General features: G+C 41.6%; 1 protein-coding gene across 1 annotated transcript; it reads right to left on the bottom strand.

Annotated features, from left to right (window-relative positions):
• Positions 1–137: 137 nt before the first annotated feature.
• Positions 138–21,849, bottom strand: nup37 (nucleoporin 37). The gene is made up of 10 exons (XM_004083207.4): positions 21,760–21,849; positions 20,587–20,750; positions 20,381–20,502; positions 11,796–11,868; positions 11,523–11,617; positions 2,433–2,523; positions 679–854; positions 552–602; positions 360–453; positions 138–285 (listed from the first exon to the last, which is right to left on the bottom strand). The coding sequence occupies exons 2-10, from the start codon at positions 20,740–20,742 to the stop codon at positions 172–174; spliced, it is 972 nt and encodes a 323-aa protein (XP_004083255.1). The 5' UTR covers positions 20,743–20,750; positions 21,760–21,849; the 3' UTR covers positions 138–171.
• Positions 21,850–21,853: the final 4 nt, after the last annotated feature.

Raw genomic sequence — 21,853 nt, 5'->3', positions numbered from 1 at the left:
AATGAAGCCTTGTTTGAAACGTCGGTGCCAGCAGAGCGCCGTCCGCTCCCCATCGGCTGGATGGAACTTGGACCACGAGAAGCGTCTCCTCTCCAAAGGCCTGAGATGACCCAAAGCCACAAACTACATCACCACGATGAAGCGATGAATGCCTTTATTGCGCCTTCGATGCTACATTTCAGTCATCCAAAAGCACAGTTTCCTGTCGCAGCCGACCACGCAGAGCGGCAGACTCCGGTGCCAGCTGAGGCAAGAGCCGACGGTGGCGAAGCCGACGGTCACCGGCTGCAAAAGAATGGGATACGCAGTGAGGAGCCAAGACCACAAGACCACCTGAAGGACCGCGAGCGAACACACACCTGTGGGTGACCAAGATGGTGGATGAGCAACTGGCTACTGATCCTTCCTGGACAACCGGTGGTGGCGAAGAGGTTGTCGTTGGCCCGAGACCACCTGACAACAAAACAACCTTCATGTTTGGAAGACAGAACTCTGGCATTCCAGTAAGGTTTAAGGAGGCTGAGTCATGACAAAGAGCTGAACCACTGTACCTGAACAGGTGTGCTTTGTCTCTGTGGGCGGGTCTTTTCTCTTGTGGGTAACTGCAGAACCGAACCAAACGGACATAAATGTTGTTGTCCCACACCAGAGTGACCAACATGAGCAGACCCCCCTCACCTGGAGCGCGTTATGTCCCAGATGAGCCAGTCGTTTCCCGACACGGCGCCCACTTTGATGGGGTTGGAGAAGCACCAGTCGGCGGAGGCGATGGGTCCGCAGTCCAGCGACAAGATGGCTTGGTGGGTCGCCAGGTCATAAAAGCGAATCGTTCCCTTTTTCTCTGCAACCATTAGCTAGAAAAACCAACGAATCAGACAGGAAGAATAAAGAGAATCCTTAATTATGTATTTCATCCTTTAGTTGTTGTCGGTGACATCTCCAGAGTTGAAGGGTTAATAATTCTGTCAGTTAAAAAATGTGTTCTTCATGTGATTTACAGCAACTGGTGTTCCACGTCCTCATTGGCTGTAGACTACTGTCCTTCAGTCCCCTCCGTGTTCAATTTAGAGAGTTTAAACCCAAAAGAAATAGAACAAATGTTAGTCTGAAGCTTTGTTCACAGCGGCCTCGGAAACGCGTTAAAGTGATCTATGCTTACGTGCATTTCAGGCTTTCGCGTATAAAACCCCAACGTTCATGGATCTCCACACAAGTTTTTAAGTCTATTTTGGGTCTCCACGTTCAAAACATGTTAAGCAAGTTGAACTTTGACCAATCAGGGACTCAGATTTGGTAGTGACATCTGGACAGGCTCCCTTTTAATTCATGAAAGTTGCCAGACTGTGGTTTGTGTCGGAATTCTATGACACCATGTCTTCCCTATTTCGGGATAAAGCTGTAAAAGACAAAAGCCTGGAGCTAGATTCACCGGATTTGCACCACTTCCACATTTCACACCAACCCTCTTCCAGCTGGTGGTTCGTGCGCTGGTATCGGGTAGCGACAGTCAAGTGTGAACACCACTGCTTTCAATTAAAAGTTCCATTAAGTAAAATAAATACATTTCTCAGTTAAAAGTCCTTTTAATTTATAGCTTTGATTGCCAAATGATCAATGTCTATGTTTAGATTGCATCAATTTAGGTAAAAGAATCCGACTATGTCATATCACCACAAAGTTAGCCGAATCATGTACCGATTCGTAGGCCAAGTATTGCAAATCGAATCACGTGATAAGAAAAAAATACACACTACCAATAGCAACTGTCAAAAATACTACTACTTTTCAGATCTCAACTATTTAGAATGCAACTCCTGCGATAAACCAGGGACCGCTGTAAATAACAGTGTTCACTCCCGTGAGAAGTAATGTGGAGTCAAACCGACGATCAGATCGTGCAATGAGGTATGGCCAACATAGTTATGAGCTGATGGAGGATGGGGCGTGTCTGCTGTTTAAAATCTATTCATATTATTCAGTGACAATTACGAGTTATATTTGCAACAAAAAAATAACGATTTCAGAAAAAAGCTCAACATAAATCTGGTGTTTCATGTTCTGCCATGCCTGAAAATGGTCGTTTATCCCTGAAGATCAACTTTTTGAAATATTTTTTAAGAGGCTAAATTAGTTTAAGTCAGACGTTCACACGCATTTGCTTTAATAGCTTTTACGCTCCTGAGCTGGGCCCGGCGTTCTTTCAGCGGCTTCATCTGTTTTTAGGATCTGTGGGTTTCCTGCCGTCACACGCCATTTCAGTGCCACCCAGAAGGCCGACGAGGCTGAATTCAGGCTCTTTTTATGGGATTTCACCTCCTATCCTCCAACATAATATTTACCCACAATGCCATCTGCATCTAAACAGGCCCGTGACATAACGCTGCCACCACCATACTCGCAGGCTCTTTTGGCTTCAGGTCCAAATATCCTACCTTAAAGACTTCCTCTGGGTGCCAGCACACACTGACGCCAGGAGAGCGAAGTCTGAAGATAGTGGGTTTGCGTCCATCCAGGTCCCACACTCTGCAAAAAGAGAATCACACACAATATTAGGTAAAAATAGCATCATTAAAATACTTCAGTGGCACCTCATTGGGCTCAGGATATTAGAGCAAGCGTGTGAAATGATCACAGAGCCAGGAGCAGGTTCTCATTGGAAGAAAACCACAAGGAGAGGAACTTAATCCTCTTTAATTAGTCGTTTTTAAAGATAATTCAGCCTGATGTGAACCACCGTTGGCCTAAAGCCCAACAACAAGACCCTTAGGTTGTAAAAAGGCAACCGCCTGTTGATTCTTATGTAACCTCAAAAGTAATTCAGTGTTTGTGGTAAATGAGGCTAATTTTTTATGACACCATAAAACCTCATTAAAACTATTAAAAAGTTGGGCTTTTTTTCTAGATCTTTGCCACCAGCTGATAAACAGGGAGGAAACTCTTTCAACTCATCGGCACAACAACTTCTTGGTGAGGCAAGTTTTTACATTTGAAAGAACAAACAACGGCAAACATAACATAAATTAGTTTTTTTCTTCATTTCTCTTAGCTGTATTAACATCTTTAAGACTAGACTAGACATGACTATTTCACTCTTTTCCTCAAGAACTGCCTTGAACATGAACTGGTTTTGATCATTTTCTTTTTATTTCCCCTCTAAACTTCAACTGATGGTTTTCTTCCATGCACTAAGAAGAAACAATACATGGGGAACTTATTATAATACATGAGAAGTTTTTAGAGAGTCGGTGCAAAAAGGACAAAAAAATATTACTGCTTGTTTTACGATTTAGGTCAAGGTATTGTCAGAAACACAGTAACTGGGCTTAAAATGAAAAAATATTTGAGAATTAAAAGCAAATCCTGCGATTCCTAAGTCCTGGAGTTTTCCCATCCCACACTGCTCAACACCAGCCTTTCATGACGGCTATTATCAGGCCTCTGCAGAGCTTCACCATGACCTGAATCAGTGGAACGTAGAAAGCATGCTGAACGGAGTTCCCCAAGGACCAGGGTTAGGAAACACTGAATTAGAGAGTTAAGTTAAAGTGTGTGAACTTTGCCCTCTGCGTTGGACCCACTGAGGTTAAAAGGAGCTGCACTTACTGGCTTGGTCACACTGCTCTTACAGGTGGATGCCGGCCGTCTGCGGGCGAAAAATGGTCAGACCGGTACGGCCAGCATGAAATTTCAAGGTCATAGATCGCTCGGCTACGTATCACGTGCACACTCGGTGCGTGGATCATTTGCACAGCCAGTAAGGGGCCAGTACTCACATCTTCCTATCGACTTGTTTGGCGAGACACACCTGTGCTCCCTTTAAGATGCAGCTGCTTCTCTATATCATTGTTTCCACATAGTGGTACGGTCCAGTCTGGTATTTTGAGCATTTCCATTATAAAATTCAACCATTAAACCGCACCAAACCATGCCACTTTTAGGGCGAAGCTACTGTCGTCACGCGATGCAACCCATTGATTGGCGGAAGGTCATTACGACAAAAGAAAGCGCAGACGTTTCCAAGCATTTCATTTTTTGTCTTTCAGCCGAGGTGCATCAGGAAAAGATGGCTGCCACAGACGGTACGGTCAGCACTGGAACTACAAACGTTCATCGCCATCCTTGGGGACAGCCTGACTCAGAGCGAGCTGGCTGGATCGCCATGCTGGATGACCTCCATTGTTGCTGCACAACTGTCATGCAATGCTACGCCATCGTTCTACACCCCAGATGCGCCATGAAGGTCCAACTTTAAGAGGAAACGCTCACCTGGCCTGGATCAATTTAAACTGTACCACACCACTCAGTGGAAACGAGTCTTATATCACCCTCAACATACCCGGACAACCCGGAAACCTGCAGCGTCCATCCGGGTCAATCCCCCGTACGAGTGCATATGATGTAGTTTTGTTGTGTGCTGTAAATGGGCGCTCAAAAAAATATCTATCAGTATCTCACGTGCTATATCAAACGGAAATTTAAAAATTGATATTTTATTTTTTTAACGAAAACCCCAAATTTGAGCGAATTTGATCAAATTCGTGGTGCTCCCAGCTCTTGAACACATCCAGCAAACGCCAGGTTTCTCCTGACGGCACAAACCTAAACTCTGGGTTCCTTTCTGCTGCCAGAGTGAGGCCTCAGACACAAGTGAGGCTGGGAAGTAAAGCCTCAGACCACATCGGGAAAACAAGGACTGGACCCTTTTCTTTCAGACCACTATCCAAGCAAAGCTCAGTTGCAAGCTACACCACCAACGGCCAAACTGTGGTCAACCACTTTGTCCTGAAGAGGAGAGCACTGGCTCCCCAAAAACAGCACAACCTCTGCAGGAGGAGGTAAAAAAAGAAAAGAAAAGAAAAGAAGACAGAAACGCCATGAGTGCAGGGATTATGGAGCAGCAACCCTCTGCTTCCAGGTACAACAGAGTTGAAAAGGACATCTGAAATTCTGTATTGTGTTATCAAATTGGGAAAAACAGCAAGAGCAGAGCTTTTCTCAGGCTTTCCCATAAGAGGAGGAAAAAGAAAACCGCCGTTAGAGCTGCGTGATTTGATCTCTTTTGTAGAGAACTGAGTAAATAATCCAAGGTGGATCTCAGGGGGGAGAAAGCTGGAAGAGGAAAAGCATATTAAACCCCTCCCAGTGCCTTGGACGGTCAGAACGGTTGGTGAACAACCATCAGGATTGATGAGGATTTTGCTTAGCTTCAAAATAGTACATTAAAAATGCACTTTGCTCTAAATCTGAGTAACATTTTTTGCCTTCAAATGTACATTTGTGTTGGTTTTTAAACATTTGTTTCTACAGCTAACTCATAAATCTACTTCACTTTTACAGCTTTTATCCGTTTCTGGTATCTGATAGAGAGAAACCAATTGTTTTGTTGACAAAAATAAAGCATCATATTATTCTTGAGTTGAAAGAAATCATCTAGAACAGTGTTTTTCAACCAGTGTGCCGCGGCACACTAGTGTGCCGTGGAAGATGGTCAAGTGTGCCGTGGAAAATTGCCCTCATTAACTGATCTAAAAACATTAACCATCTCAAGCAAATCAGCTTTTTGTTCATCCAAACAGGTCCTGATAAAACACTGAGTGGTTAGGAATATAAAAGATCATAAAATACTTTTTTCTTTGTGTTTAATTGATTCTATTAAAGACATTTTGATAAGAATGACGGCACCGCGATTTACCTGCAGCTATAACCGTTTTCTGAAAAGTCCCGCCCCTTTAACTGTCTCTGCCAATCATTCTTGAAGGCTTAATCACATGTCATCAGTCTGACCAATCAGAAGTGTTAAAAGTCTTCAATTCCTTGTTCCAATTTAGCTCATAACTCACTCATTTCCCACAAAAACACCAGCTAAAGCTCGTCATTAGCGGTGTAGCTTTCCACAGAATCCGGTATCAGACCGTGGAACAAGTGAACAAAACCATGAAGCTCAGAGACGCAAGTCTTTCTGCCGTTTTCTCGCCGTGTTCACACTACATCTCCCATGATGCATTGGCTCAAAGGGACAACGCCTCAGCGTACAATGAGTCGTCCTTGTTACACGGATTGAAACCACAACGAACATACAGTTTGTATGTAACTTAACTTTTATTACATCTTTTAGAAAAAAAACATCTGCAACTTCCTGCTTTTTCTGCCACAATTATCACAAAAATGCACGTCAGATTGCCGGGGGGGGGGGCGCTGTAGATCAAAACAGACTATGAGTTTCTGCTTTTTTTTTTTTTTTTGGGATGCTGGTGTGCCGCGGGATTTTTGTCTAGGTTAAAAAAAAAAAAGGTTGAAAAACACTGATCTAGAACCACTAGATTATAATAGCGCCCAACAAATAAATCCCAAATTACTTCGCTTACAGTGGTATGAGAAAGTTTGGGCACCCCTGATAATTTTCTAAATGTTTCTTCATAAATCATTGGTTGTTTGGATCATCAATTTCAGTTAAATATATCATAGAGCTGATGAACACAGATATTTGAGAAGTGAAATGAAGTTTAATTGGATTTAAAGAAACTGTGCCATAATTACTTAAACAAAAATAGGCAGGTGCGTAAATTTGGGCAGCCCAACAGAAACATTCCATCAATACTTAGTAGATCCTCCTTTTGCAGAAATGACAGCCTCCAATCGCTTCCAATAAGGGCCTGGATTCTAGTTGAAGGTATTTTGGACCATACCTCTTTGCAAAACATCTCCAGTTCAGTCAGATTTGATGGCTTCCAGGCATGGACAGCCCGCTTTAAATCTCACCAAAGATTTTCAATATTCAGGTCTGGGGACTGAGATGGCCGTTCCAGAACATTGTACTTGTTCCTCTGCATGAATGCCTTTGTAGAATCAGAGCAATGTTTAGGGTCATTGTCTTGTTGAAGTATCCAGCCCCAGCGCAACTTCAACTTTGTCACCGATTCTTGAACATTGTTTGTAAGAATATACGAAAAGAAAATACTAAGCCAATTGAGATGGCTGTTGTTGTGAATTTGGGCTATACAAGTAAAATTGAATTGAAGAATCTGCTGATACTGACTGAAATCCATGCCACCTTCAACTTTGACAAGATTTCCAGTACCTGCACTGGTCACATAGCCCCAAAGCATGATGGAACCGCCACCAACATTTAGCGTCTCCGTTTGTGGTATGCACGCAGAAAAGGCTTCTTCCGCATTACTCTCCCATACAGCATCTCCTTGTGCAAAGTGATGGTTGAACGATGCACAGTGACACTGCCGCCCACGTAACGACTTAGTGCTGGGTATCCCTCTGCCAGTGGGGTGAGATAAAACCAATGTTATGTATTTTCCGAGCACTGATAGCAATCCCTAGCATAGATGACCGGCGACTATTGATGACATCATCAATTTTAACGTAAATTTTAGCGCAGAGAAGCAATTTAAAGTCCCACTCCAAATATATTTTATCTATTTTCACCAGTGGAATTGAAGTTGTCTGCTACCCTGAGTGTAAGAAAAAACACAGATAGCTCCAAATACTCTCAGATCCCTGCAGTGGACCCCCTTGATCTATTGGCAGCACATTTTCTCCCCACCAGCTCCAAACTGCTCAAACCATAGAAACCCGTAGAGCTGTTTAGACTACAAGAAGCCGAGGAAGTGGAGTCTGCTTCCTCGCCTCAGTTCTGCAGCGTCAGGTTGCGTGTTGGCAGCAGCAGAGGTCCCACAACTGCAGGGGACAGAAATGACCAAACTAAGTAAACCGGTGGAGAAGGAGGCCCCTGCCAAAGGCAACAGAGTGACGGCGAGGTCATGAGCCTACACCAGCGGACATAGGGCTCCCTCCCTTTCTGCAGGACCACTTCCTGTGTCTCCTATACAGGCTCAGCTTGTGTGGGCTGACTGGATGGTCCTCTCCCCGTTAACTTGATCCATCCCTCCGTCTTCCCCCCGTGTCCCATATTTTCTCAACATGACAGAATTTAAATCTTTCAGCAGATGGAGCCCTCTCCTGTTTTCTCTGGCTGGGGACTGGGGAGAGGAGAGACTTGTTCGACTTTGCATCAGGTCGTTTGTTTCAGTCGTGAAGTTAAAAACATTGGATCGAATGGAGACAGACTTGTAGAAAAAGCCCCTAGTGGTGACTTAGTGAACTGACCTTTTATTTTAATAAAAAAGGCCTAAATCCAGGCTTCGAAGGCCGTCCTACTGCTGGTTTTCCAGAAAACTTGCCTTATCTGCTGGATCAGGTGTCTTTAACCAATAAGAAGCTGCAATGGCAGGTTGGTTGGAAAACATGTAGGACACCGGCCCTCAAGGTCTGGAATTGGACACCACTTGCATAATTCTATCCATCTGCCATTCCTGTGGAGGTTGCTGGGGCCTATCCCAGCTACTTCACGATAAAGGCCGCTACACCCTGATGAAATTTACACTTCAAGGAGAATTCATATAGGAACCAATTTAAGTGTGAAGCACGTCTCTGGACGTCTCCAGCCGGAGTCGAACTAACATCCAAAAGAGGTAACCAGGACACCAAAGGGCTCCCCATGCCTCACTTTCGCAAAGATTCTTTGAAAAATCACACTTTTGAAAAGTAAACTCTAGCGCAAAAGTATAGTTTAGAAAAATTCACGCTAGTTTTTAGCATTTCTTTTTACTTAAACAAAATGTTAGCTTCGGATTTTCCTCCACTGGTCGTTTCGGTCAGCTACAGTTTTCACAAAAAAGCTTTTAAAGACCCACTCTGATGAAAATTTAGTTTTTGATGTTTCTAACTTGTTCTTGTCGCATTTTCCTTATGTTAGAGGAAGAAAATCAAGCTCAGGAATGCATTTCAGAGTATTTTTTTATTCGAATTGTTGTGAATCAGCAGAAGATGAAAAAAATCCCATTTAAAAAAAGATGATAGAAGAAATTATGCTGGGCGGGCCAAAAGCTCCCTGCTACGCTCCATTCTAGCAGAGCTAGTGGAATTAACTTTCGCCACTGCAGAAACTATGTCCTAGAAAAAGACACAGGCTTTTAGATTGAGGCTAAAAACTGCATAATCATTATTAAAAGACCACAAGGAGCGTTTCACAATAGATCACTTCTAGAGCTGTGACGGTGTGGGATTTTTGATCACCAGTGATGAACCAGCAGGGGGCGCAGTGTCGCAACAAAAAACCCCACAACATGATCAAAGTGGGTCTTACTAAGCAGAACAAGCCAGGAAAGGAGGCGGTCATGAGCGCCAGAAAAGTAACTTCTTCAGTCTTCAGTTTAACCACAAACCCCACCTGGAGCACCTGTTTTCCTTTACAGGTGGTTGTTCTTTTAAAGCTATGTTAACATCGGCCTCCACAACGCACGTTTAAGCGAACACTTTCAATGAAAAGTCTATGTAAATGCTTGTACAGTTTTGGGCTTTCTGACTGTAAAAAGTCTTGGATTTATCGGAATAGCGCTGTGAAAGAAAAAAACCTGGAGCAAAATTTTCAAGATTAGTAACTATTCCACATTTCACACCAAGCCGTTTCTAAGTGTAGATAGATGTGCTAGTATCGACAGTCCAGTGTGAACACTATACATGCTATAATCACGTTTTTTTAAACATACCTGGCGTGAACGTAGCATAACATCTCAGCAGCTTCTGGTGCCTTCAACTACAGCTCATTGAGAAATGATGCAAGCTCACAAAAAATAAAAAACATAATGCTGACGTCTAAGAAAATTTAACAGAGATGGGAATTTACGCATCAATATGCAGAAGTTTTTTTTAAGACTTCAGGACTTTAGAAGATCACCCATTATCCAGAAATGTGACCAATCAGCCAAAAAGATCTCAAACTAAAAACAACGAAGGCTCATCCAGGAGGTCATAAAACAAGCTAAGGAGCTAAGGAAGGAAAAAAAGGTAGGCTTCACCTGATTCAGTTCAAGTCTGAGGTCCTGACTTTGGACAAAAAATATGATTCGCATGAAAATTTGAGGAGAAAGACTGAACAAAGGACTCATCTCATATTTGACAAAAATGTGGAATTTTCCCAAATATTCTGTGGACTGAAGAAACCAAGGAAGAACTTTCTAGAAGGTGTGTATCTCATTATATCTTGGGGTCATACTGACATGGAATGGATGACTTTCAGTAATTCATAAAACCATAAATTCTCCTTTCTGGCAGGAAAATGTCATTCACTTCAAGCTCAAGAGCTTTTGGCTTTTTCTGGCAGGACGGTGATTCAAATGCACTGGCAGGTCCTGAATGGATCAAATGCAGGTTTTGAAAAGGAGTCTGGCCTCAAAGCTGATAGTTTTATGGCTTTCGAAGACATTCTGGTAGAAATGTCTCTAAATTTAAACTCATCTGTGAATAACGGTCAAGAAAAAGGTCCACAGGTGTGGGAAAATCTCACAATCATTAGATGAGTGCACCACCATCTTTTGGTAACGAAACAATAATTGATTCTATAAAAGTTTGCAAAATACAAACATTACTATTTTGGAAACAAGAACTAAAAGAAATTAAAAACTGTAGTTTTCTGGGACACAGGCTATGTCCAAATTCCCTCCCTATTCCTTTAAACGGCAAATATGACATCACCAATTTCAAGAAGTGAAAATCTAATCAAAATATGACCATTTTATGAAGACTATTTATGAATCCACTGCGTTCCGATGATGAAAACTTTGATGGTTAAAAAAATGCATTTAAATGCAATTTTTCACAAAATTTGTTCAAACGCAATGTGGTCTACATTAGCCAATCTAGTGAACATTCTTTCCCACTAGCTCACAACCCCAAGCTAACATTACTGGTGCAACAGAAATGAAAGGTAATCCAGTAGCTTTGACCCAGATTCCAGCTCGGATGAGGAAAACAAAGACGTACATGGATGTATTTGTCGGCAAGTGGATAAATCAGAATGGAGCGGAGCGGGAAGCTTGTGGCTTGCCAATTGTAGCTTTTACGTTAATGTGAACGTTTTCTTTATTTCTACTTTTTTTTTTAATGTATGTATTTTTTATATTCGTAATAAACTTGTTTCCATTCCTTTCCATACGTACATAACGCCTACGACCTTTTACAAACTGCATTTTTTTAATCTGCTCCTAAATCACAACAGCTTGAATAAAGATGCAATTTCTACGCTTAATTTTCTTCAACTATGGCTTCCATAACGAGAAAAATGCTACAGGGTTGTATAAAAACATATTTTTCATCGGAGTGGGTCTTTAACGGCTACAGATCTCTTGTACAGTACACAGGGGCTGTCCCTGCACTGACCCTGGCAACTAACACACTTTTTCCCTCTGTGCGCCTTAATTGAAAAGGAAAATTTGGGAACCTTGTTAAAGGCCCCCCCCTAAGAGAGGAAAATATTTCTGCAGCTAATTGGATTTCCATATTTAACCAATTAGGTAGAAAAGCTACAAAGCAGCTCTATGCTTACGCACGGTCACATCGGAGCATGTTGTGCTTAGCATCAAGTTTCACCGTGGAAACGCTGTCAGGACTTTCTGCACCATTAACAGAGAACAGAACTGAAAATCAGGAGCACACACACACAGAATCTGGACCTGCAAGTGTGGTCGTCACTGACGGAAGCGATTCGTTTCCCCTCTGTAGGCTCAAACACCAAATGGTTAATGTAGCTGGTGTGGCCCTCCATCACCTCGGCAACGATATGGAAAAAAGAAAAGAAAAAGACACTTTAATGGAAAACAGAGAACGCACCACCAGTGAAATGTGGAGCACCTCCTGTAACCTCCCCAGTATCAAACGTCAGTGCAGGGAGAAAGTTTGATGCCAAATGAAAAGTTCTGGCCAATGTGCTCCAGATGTTGCATTACCTCGACTTCATGCCTATCCTGGAGATCAGAAGTCAGCAGGCGCAGTTTTCTGTCAGCTGCCGCCGTGCACAATCTGCAGATGAGGAAAACAAAGTTGGGTTTTAACAATAAATAAGGAGGGAAAGCAAAAGGTGTGCTTTTTCAACGTTCTACAGGCAGGCCGGGGCTGACACCTCTGGAGGAATGTGTGTGGCAGGAACCTGGAGCCTGATCAGTAGAAACTCTGCCAGGGAGATTCTAATTGCAAGCAAAGATAAACACGAAGAATGACGAGATTGCTCACGCCATTTATGCACATTCGCATAAAAACCTGCGCGGAGCCAGGCAGATGACTTTCCCTCTAATCAGCCCGCGCGTAGACCAGCGCCTGCAATCATTCACACAATTACACTACCTCACTTATGACAAGAAAAACACATACATATGACCAGAATAAACAGAAAGCGGTTCGCACATTTTCCGTCGCAGGCGCACATGGATTTGGCATGATGTCATTACAAACACTCTAAACACACTTCAGGGTTTTACCGCCTCAGGAGGGGAGATTTCTTCTGGAAAGAACCTCCAACCCGAAAAACAAGTGTTTGCTGTGGAGCACGGATCGCATGCAGCCCTCTTCACAAAACCTACTTCCAAGACAAATGTCTTTGAAATGTCGATTCAGCGCCCTTTTAGCATCACTCTGATGGGCTTTTTCTCAACAGTATCGGAGAATGGGAACTTTGTGAGACCATCGCTTTAACTGCAAAATCTAAAACACAAATATTATCCCAGGAGTTAAGTGACACTGAAAAAGAGGGCTTCTCTTTCACACAGGAAGGCAGACTTTGCTTGATTTTCATGATTCTCTTGGTGTATTTTAGCTCAGGTCTTCAAATTTGACACTGATTTAAGGTTTTGTTTTTATAAGGTGTTACCTTCAAAACAAAACATAACGTAAGCACGGAAAGGGGGAATGTTTGATAGATTATTTTACAGCAGAAATAAAGCTTAGTGTGAATAAATTTCATTTTGTTTATTTTGTGTTTTAATTGTGCAAAAGCTATTTGAAGGACGAGAAGCAAAGCTGAGGTCGGAGGTTGAACCTGAAAACTTTTACCTGTTCTGTTGTTGAGTGGATTGATTTTGAGACAGAGAGAGACAGACATCTTCTTTGCCTAGTTGACCCCGCGACCCCATCCCAGAAGAGCAGAAGAAAATGGACGGATGGATGCTGGACTGTGTGGGACTACCGATTGCTTTTTCTTGGTTAAGCATTGTAATTTTGTGGACCTCAATGATGGTGTTCAGGTGTGAAGTTGCTGAAGTTGCTTTTGATGTAAATGTTTCTCTGTGTTATGTATTATTTACCAAAATACATTGCTCTTCGCTTTTGAACACTTTTAACAAACAATATCTTGAAATTGACAGACTTTGTAGGCGGAAAAGGATAATGCGAGTCTGCTGGAAATGTCTGTTGGGTCTTCAACTCCCACCAAAGGGAGAGCATGTCAACCACCTTCATTGTCAACCCAGAAGTTCAAATCTGTGGCTGTAAAGTTCATACAACCCACTAACCTTTTGGTGGTTGCTGGAAGTAATGGATGCTGCCAAGCAGAAGAGTGGCCCATCAAGTCTGGCCGCCTTGTAGGACCTCAAGGCAACTGACGGGCAGTTCATGTGGCATGCAATGCAGGTAGTTGAGGCAACAACTTTGGTCTGGGAGCAGTTCAGGGAGGCCATAGAAAAGGACAATCAGTCGACCTTAAAGAAATTCTGGCAAACTATTTGGTGCCTCAGGAGGAAAAGAAGGCAGTTCTATGCCAGTACTGTTTACAATGCAGGTGGTGAGCCGTTGAATTTGACTAAAGACATTGTCAAGAGGTGGAAGTAACACTATGACGATCTCTTGAATCTCCCCGACATGCCTTTCAATGAAGAAGCTTCAGTCAAAAAGCTTTTCAGTGGGAAGGCACCATGAGTGGATGAGGTCCATCCTGAGTACCTCAAGTATCTGGACGTTGTGGTGCATGTTGTGTGACAAATCCTTGTGAAAACTTGCAAATCAGCAGGGGGTCACTTTTTAAGAGGAGCGACTGGAGGGTGTGCTCCACCACAAGGGGATCCCATTACTCGTTCTTCATTGGAAAGTCTATTCTTGAGCACTGGAGAATTCTACCAACAGCTGAACCTCTGATTCAGGAGGACTATGGTTGTGGAACACTCCATCAGCTCAACACCTTAAATAAAGGGCTTGAGGATTCATGACTGTTCACCCATTCAATCCACTTGTCCCACTGAAATTAACAGAATTATTTAAACAACAAAATAATGAAATAGGGCTGGACTAAAATGATGGTACCCATAACTTAATATTTTGTTGCACAACCTTTTGAGGCAATCACTGCAATTAAACGGTTTCTGTATTTGTCAATGAGCCTTCTGCATCTGTCGACAGGTATTTTGGCCCACTCCTCATGAGCAAACTGCTCCAGTTGTCTTAGGTTTGACGGGTGTTTTCTCCAAATGGCATGTTTCAGCTCCTTCCACAGATGTTCAATGGGATTCAGATCTGGGCTCATATAAGGCCACTTCAGAATAGTCCAACGCTTTTCTCTCAGCCATTCTTGGGGTTTTTTTGGCTGTGTGTTTTGGATCCTTATCCTGTTGGAAAACCCATGACCTGCGACTGAGACCAAGCTTTCTGACATGAGGCACCACATTTCTACCCAGAATGCGTTGATAATCTTGAGATTTCATTTTACCTTGCACAACTTCAAGACACCCTGTGCCAGATGCAGCAAAGCAGCCCCAAAACAGAACTGAACCTCCTCCACGTTTGACAGTACGGACAGTGTTCTTTTCGTTGTATGCTTCATTTTTGAGTCTACCAACATAGAGCTGATGTGTCTTACCAAAAAGCTCCAGTTTTGTCTCATCTGTCCAAAGGACATTTTCCCAGAAGCTTTGTGGCTTGTCAACATGCATTTTTGCAAATTCCAGTCTGGCTTTTTTATGATTTCCTTTCAATAGTGGTGTCCTCCTTGGTCGTCTCCCATGAAGTCCACTCTGGCTCAAACAACGACGAATGGTGCGATCTGACACTGATGTACCTTGATCTAGGAGTTCACCTTTAATGTCTTTGGAGGCTGTTCTGGGCTCTTTGGATACAGTTCCAACTATCAGTCTCCTCAATTTGTCATCAATTTTCCTCTTCCGGCCACGTCCGGGGAGGTTGGCTACTGTCCCGTGGGTCTCTGAATAATATGTGCCACTGTCATCACAGGACCTTCAAGCTGCTTAAAGATGGTTTTATAGCCTTTACCTTTACAATGTTTGTCTATAATCTTGTTTCTAATGTCCTGGGACAATTCTGTCCTTCGCTTTCTGTTGTCCATGTTCAGTGTGGTACACACCTTTTCACCAAACAGCAACGTGACTATTTGTCTCCCTCCCGTTCACATGTCTCTACGAAAGTCCGGTCGCGGAATCCATGTACAAAACGGCGGTCATTGATGGCGCTGGAAAGTCAACCGGTTGAACTTCTTGGCTGCTAAATCTCAACAATTTTGAATGGGACCAATGAGGGACTCGGATTTGGCAGTGGCTGCTGGAACCGCAACTCCACGCTCAATATGAAGAAGATCATCAACCTATGCATGCATTTCATAACGGAATTTTAGCATGAAACAGCAGCATTAGTGGCCAGAATGACCTCTTAAAGTCTCTGCCAAAGCCACTCTTGACTTCAAAATGTTTAAAGTTATAGTTTGAGCTCCAATCATGACACAGTTTGATTTCCAATGCTTGTATAAACTGTAAAAAGACATCCATTTTTTCTGAAGAGGCAAAAATCCAGTTTTATGACTTTAAGCTAAACTCTGACTGATTGTGATGAATGTGAAGTTGAATTTTTTTTCTTTTTGTTCGTCATGTAGCTACAAAGTCGGTTCCTGATCATTGTTTTTGTGGTTTTGCTGTTAATGTAGCATGTAAACATGTGTGTGGGAAACCTGGGATAAAGTTCCATAAACTTTACTTTCCAGGGTCTAGATCCTTCTACTCTTTTCATTTACTCCTTTTGTCTTTGAAATGAACTTTCTAAGAAACCCCTGTTGTTTGGTGTGTTGGCCACTGTATTTACCATACGACAGCCAAGGTTTAAAAAAAAAAAAAAGAGTGTGTACTGTGGAAGTCTGTGGTTTAGGTCTTTGGGGCTTTTTTTTCTAATACAAGCTGCTGCGGTAGCAACTCGAGCCCCCCCCCCCCCCCCCCCCCCCCCCCCCCTTCTCCTTAAGCCGGTGAGAACTTTGTACTTTTCCTGGAAGGCCAAGCTACGTGCCGACTGAAGGGAGAGATGGAACCTGAGTGGGTAGTCATCAGCGCAATAACATGTGCGCACGTCACAGGACTGGCTCTGGGGTCCTGTGAAGCAAACCACAGAAGGCTAGGAATTATCGCTGCCTTTCCTTTTCAATTACAGAAAGCTTAAACACCTCCGGGGGGGTTGGGGGACTGCAGATCCTTCCCATCCGTGGCTCCAATTAGGCAGACGCTCTGCTTTCTAACAATCTATAGCTACTTCTCCGCTGCTGCCCCCCACCCCACCTAAAACAACTTGGCTCACAGTGTGACAGCGAGAGGTGCCGATGACTACTTTCGCACCGGCGCAACAGCTGTGTCCCTAAAAAAAATTATTCTGTTACGCTAAGACACAGATGACAGGTTTTTAATAGGAGAGTGACGTATGGCCTTGCACCTTTAATCCCACTACAACACTGGCTCACACCTTACATAACAAGAGTTGTACCAGCGTACACACTAGAGGAGGTCAACACACCTAAATGGGCCTTTAATGGGCGGTGGAAAGAGAAAAACTGTCAAGGGAATATTAAATGCAACGATGGAAATAAGCTGCATCTGGTTATGATTTATCTAAACTGATCCAAAGTCAAAGCAGTGTTTTCTCTGACTGTGGATCAGCTGTCAGGTTGGTCAAAACTCAAACTTTTATTTTTGTCTCTCATAAGCAATACACTAAAACTACATTCACATCGGCCTCAAACATGCGTTCAAGCAACCATTTTCATGAAAAGTCTATGCAAAAGCACGTAGATGTGCATTTCGGGCTTCCGCGTTCATACTGTAAAATGTACTAGTGAAATAATAAACCAATAGATTGTTAGCACCATACAGTTTTATATGGTTTCTCAAAAGGAGAAGCTCCAACAATAATGTGTAGATCATTATGTTCTGCCTCTCCTGGAGGGCGTTTCAGTTTGTCCACTAGGTGGTGCTTGCGCTATAGCATTACACTTTATTCCAGAAGACTAAAATGGTGCTTTTAAAAAAATTTTTTTTTTTATGTTTCCTTGAAAGAGTTTGGAAAATCAATGCCTGTGAGTCTATAAAGCTGTTCATTTCGTCACCAATGTATGTTTAGGTCGACTGAGCGTTAGCATTAGCCGTCCTATGGGAAATTCCATTATACGTTAGCATCAAGCTAGTGGACTTTGGTTTCTTGCGGTTATGCATTAGGTCACCGGAAAAGGAAAGGCATAAAAGATTGATCTCTACTTTTATGAATCAATTATTGATTCATTAAGCTTGGATCGATTCAGATCGATTAATTGATTTTATCAAACCCGCCATAGTAGGTAGCGTGTATTGGGCTTTTTTGAAAACATAATGGTTTCTCTGTCTATGTACGCGCATGGACATATCCGTTTATGGTGGTTTACACAATACGCGTGTCACACAGGCTGATTTCACAATTTCGTTAATTTTCAATTTACTGTGCAGGCCGCGTTAACACCACGATAAAGAAGGCCCAAGAGTGTGTCCATCATCTCAGAAGCCTGAAAGACTAGGGATGCAACGATTTATGTTCCCCATGATTCAGTTCAAACCTAGATTTTTGGCTCACAAATTGTTTTCTGTTTGATGCATGACTTGTTTATTACAAAACACCAACAAAAAAACGACAAAATGGCAGAGACACAATAAAGTGGAAAAGAGATGTTAGAGAATTCAGTCACAACCATAGGATTTAATCCTGTGTGAGTTCATGCTCAGCAAGCACTAAACAACTGAAACTTTTTACCCAAGGGTGCCAAACTATTACATTAATCGCAATTATTTTCTACAGACATTTAAGTGTATATATATATTTTTTTAAACGCGTTAATTTCCTTTTCGCGTCGGTTGGTTACTTCCATGAAGTCGGTTCATGTCTGATAACGCACACGGTTATCCCACGTCATGCCAATGATTTTCAAAAAAAAATAATAATAAATCAATTATCAGAACTTCAACCCTATTATATTTTTAAATTTAGATAGCTTTTCACAAATAGTGGACTATTTAAAACGTGGTGCGATCTGTTGTCATGGTAACAGCTACAGGGCTTGCAGCGACTTTGCTCTGCTCAAATTACCGGTAACTACATTTGTCATTTTTGCTATGATAACATTTAGTTAAAGGGCAGAGTCTGTTTGAAAGATAGTTCTTTGAGGAAGAAGGTTTTGTTGATGTTTAGGAGATCCAAATACTGCCTGAAAAATTGAACCAGCACAGAAACAATCTTGATGGTTAAAAAATTATGTTTTTATAATTTTTATTCTGAGGCCAAAATTAAAATAAACCTTTTATTTCACTTTGGCAGAACTCCCCATCCCTGTGTATAAGAGGTTACATTCAAACGGCTTGTAAACTTGCCATGTTAACAAGATGTACAATTACTGTGAGACGGTGGTCGCCCCATCATCATTAGAGGATTGTTCAGGATTAACGTCCAGCAGAGCAGAATGTAAACAACAACACCCAAAACCAAAAACCCCCCATTTCCCGTGAAAGCCAGAATCTGCTCGGAACAACAGATCCTGTCAACACAAGCCTTTGGCTAAACGTATCTGCCTCAAATCATTCTGATTAGGGACTAAAAAACTTTCTACATCGATGCAAAACCATTTGATTGAATCTAATGAGCATTTAAATGTCCCAGAGATTGAAGCTGATTCTGTTAATAACCAGAAGGACTCAGATAAAACTCACCTTCAGTGCTAAATTTATGGATTACAAATCTCCCCACAGGCTCTAAGTAGAATGAAACTGATTGGTTTTCGGTTTAAAATGATATCAGAGACAAGAGTAACTCTCTTGTTTGCCTCTTGTGGTTTCTTCCAGAACTGACCCGATTACTATTACTTCAGTATTGAAGTCATACAGACTAAGGTTTGGTTTTTGTTTCACTGGAGTGTGATGTCATCAACAGAAAATGACTTACTTCCAGCTCAAATCAAATCAAATCAAGTCAACTCAGTTGGTATTTTTTCCACAATCCAGACGCCGCCATGTTGGAGCCAGATGTCATGGGTAAGCAGTGATTGGTTAGAGTTGGTCTGAGTCAACATTTCCATGGTAATCCCTCTCACCAATCAGTTGTTAGAAGGCCACACCCCTAGCACTTAGAAGTAGGCTACACAAAATCTGTCAAAGGTTTCAAGAGTTGCATGTGGCACCACCCACTTTTTTTTAGACTTCTTATTGGTCAGTTTAAAAAAGGCATCAGTGCAAGAATGGTTATTCTGGAAAATAGAATGACTGATTAATAGTCTATGGGATTTTGGCTTCTTGGAGCCAGCAGGTACTTCCTGTTTGGAACCCAAACGGGGAGGGTTCACTCAGTCCAGATCTCATATATACAGTCAGTCTTTCTATAAGAATCGTTGAGGGCCAACGTGTTCAGATAAAGAGGACAATCCTTAGTTTGGATGGTTCAGAATTTTTCTAAATATTTCAGTTTGCTCCTAAAAAAAATTTTTTTTCTTCTGATGAATCTACAGCAAGGAGGGTGGACAAAACACACAAAAACAAAATAAATGATGATAAAATGGCTAGCTTAAACAGGTTTTGCTAACTTGGATACTTTATGGCAACTTTTTAAACACCACAAACACTTAAACACAAATATTCCCAGTCTTTTAACGACTAGAAGCCTGTATTATTCGGATTTCTCTTGGTGGTGGAGCAGCATGTGCTGCCCTCCATCATCTCCACTCACTGCATTAACACAGGACAGCATCTACAGAGTAGTACCTACCAGCTGTTGTCACAAACCTTTACTGCCCCATGTCCCGAATAAAATCATTGTCTTAGGCTCCGGGCTTGCAATAATGATGCATTTCGTAGCATCCATTAAGATTATTCTTAAGCAATTTTGAAAAGGTTTATGGAAATATAGTATGAAAACCAATATAAATGAGTGACAAATTAGCAAATTCAAATACGTTCCATCACCTAAAGCTATTTTCTTTGACATTCTTTGACTTTAACAAACAATAAAAAAGAAAGAAAGAAAGAAAGATACGCAACAAAAGAAAGAGTTTTAAGTTCCCAGCAAGGTCGTCTAACCGTCAGCCGCATAAAGATTTTATTCTACAAAATCAAAGACAACATAAAGGCTTTTGCTTTAACTTCCAAGTTTCAACCTCAACTGTAGATTTTGAAAACAAACCTATTGATCTCCTTTGACTGTTCTCCTGCACATTTATTCTGTAGTATGGATACATTAAATGATCCCCCTTTATCTTATCAAACGGTGATACCTGAGAGTGGGTATTCTATCCAGCCGGGATTCGGGGCTCCAAGCCAGAGCATCCACACGCAAATCATGATGAAAAGCTCGCAGGACGTTAAACTCGACTCCTTCCACCTCCATGTCCTCCTCCTGCAGGGCCACATTTGGTGTCATTAAGGTGACAACAAAAAAAAAAAACCTCCAAACTGTGCTGTGTCAATCTGTGTCAGAAACCTGGAAAAGGCAGGTGGCCACCACCACAAACTGGTTCCCACCATAGGCCAGGAGGGAGGCCGAGGTCCCTGAGCTGAAAGGACTGAATTCTACCACATGGACATAATCGTCACACGGCACCGTATAGGAGGGACTGCGAACAGATTCCTCCTGCATGTTTATCCCTGTCACACAACAGAAAGAAAGGAAACAGATTCCTATTTTTGTTCATTTTTACAAAACAAAAAGAGATACAAGCATGAAAAAAGTAACAACTTTAACATTTTTTCTTTATACATCTCCGGAGCTCCTCTTGCTCAGTTTACTGATCTTTACTCTTTCCACATGTTAACATAAGAGATGGTTTATATGAAAACTCCCAGCACTCTTATTTATTTATTTTACTTCATATCTTTTTTTGGTACTCTAATTTACCAAAATCAGAAGTAAAAAAGATGTTTCCAATAAAAAAAAAGTAACAATAAGCTTTGGATCAAAAAAGTTTTTTTTATATACAGATGGGTAAATTGACCAGATTAGTGCAGAATATATCCCTCAATATATTGATTGGTTAATAAAAGTAATGCAGTTCTATTGCCTCTAACAACTTTTTTTTGTTGCACCAAACTACTTTAACTAAAAACAGTACATATATACTATACTTTAATAGGTTGTATTAGTGTTTTTATTTTATAATACAGAGGTTTAAGATGAATCTAAACAAGAATCAGAATCTATACCAGACTGGAGGACTAACACGTCAAGTTAAAATATTGGCTTGTTGCTCTTTAGCAAATATGCAGTAAGTTTGCCTCTTTTAGGGCATTTTTAACAAGCTACACTCACAATTCTGGTATTGTTTAGCCTAAGCTAAAAATGAATGTGATGAGCAGGCAAGATTAATAGAATACAAATAGTGTATCGTCAAAACCAGAAACTTTAACAGGATTAAAATAGTACATTTTAAATGTTCAAAGAGAACAATATTTTCTTTTCCCGTGATGATAAATTTACGAGTTTAAAAAAAAGAGAAAACGATTTATTTATTCGCAGGAGCAGAAAGAGAAAGCGACCACGATGCTAGAAGCTAATACGAAAAAGAATGGCGCTGTTTTGTTTTAAACCGACTAGGCACAGACTAGTTTTCATAAATAATAATTTTCTGCTTATTTCTTCTAAGAATACATATATTACCGGCGCGTGCGTTTCCTAGTTGCCCGCGCTTGAAGTGTTTACCATTTATTTCCGCATACGACACGGAACGTACCAGTAGTTGGAAAAAACCAAG

This window comes from Oryzias latipes, chromosome 23 (genome assembly GCF_002234675.1).
Source record: "Oryzias latipes chromosome 23, ASM223467v1".
Taxonomy (NCBI): domain Eukaryota; kingdom Metazoa; phylum Chordata; class Actinopteri; order Beloniformes; family Adrianichthyidae; genus Oryzias; species Oryzias latipes.
The sequence above is the reverse complement of the archived record's forward strand: the minus strand, read 5'-3'. Positions and strand labels throughout refer to the sequence as shown.

Coding starts and splice junctions, on each gene's coding strand:
- nup37 (XM_004083207.4), bottom strand. CDS start 20,742: ATGCAGGAGGAATCTGTTCGCAGTCCCTCCTATACGGTGCCGTGTGAC. Junction 2,524..11,522: donor AGTGACGACCACACTTGCAG/GTCCAGATTCTG, acceptor CTCTTTTTGCAG/AGTGTGGGACCTGGATGGAC. Junction 454..551: donor GACAAAGCACACCTGTTCAG/GTACAGTGGTTC, acceptor TTTTGTTGTCAG/GTGGTCTCGGGCCAACGACA.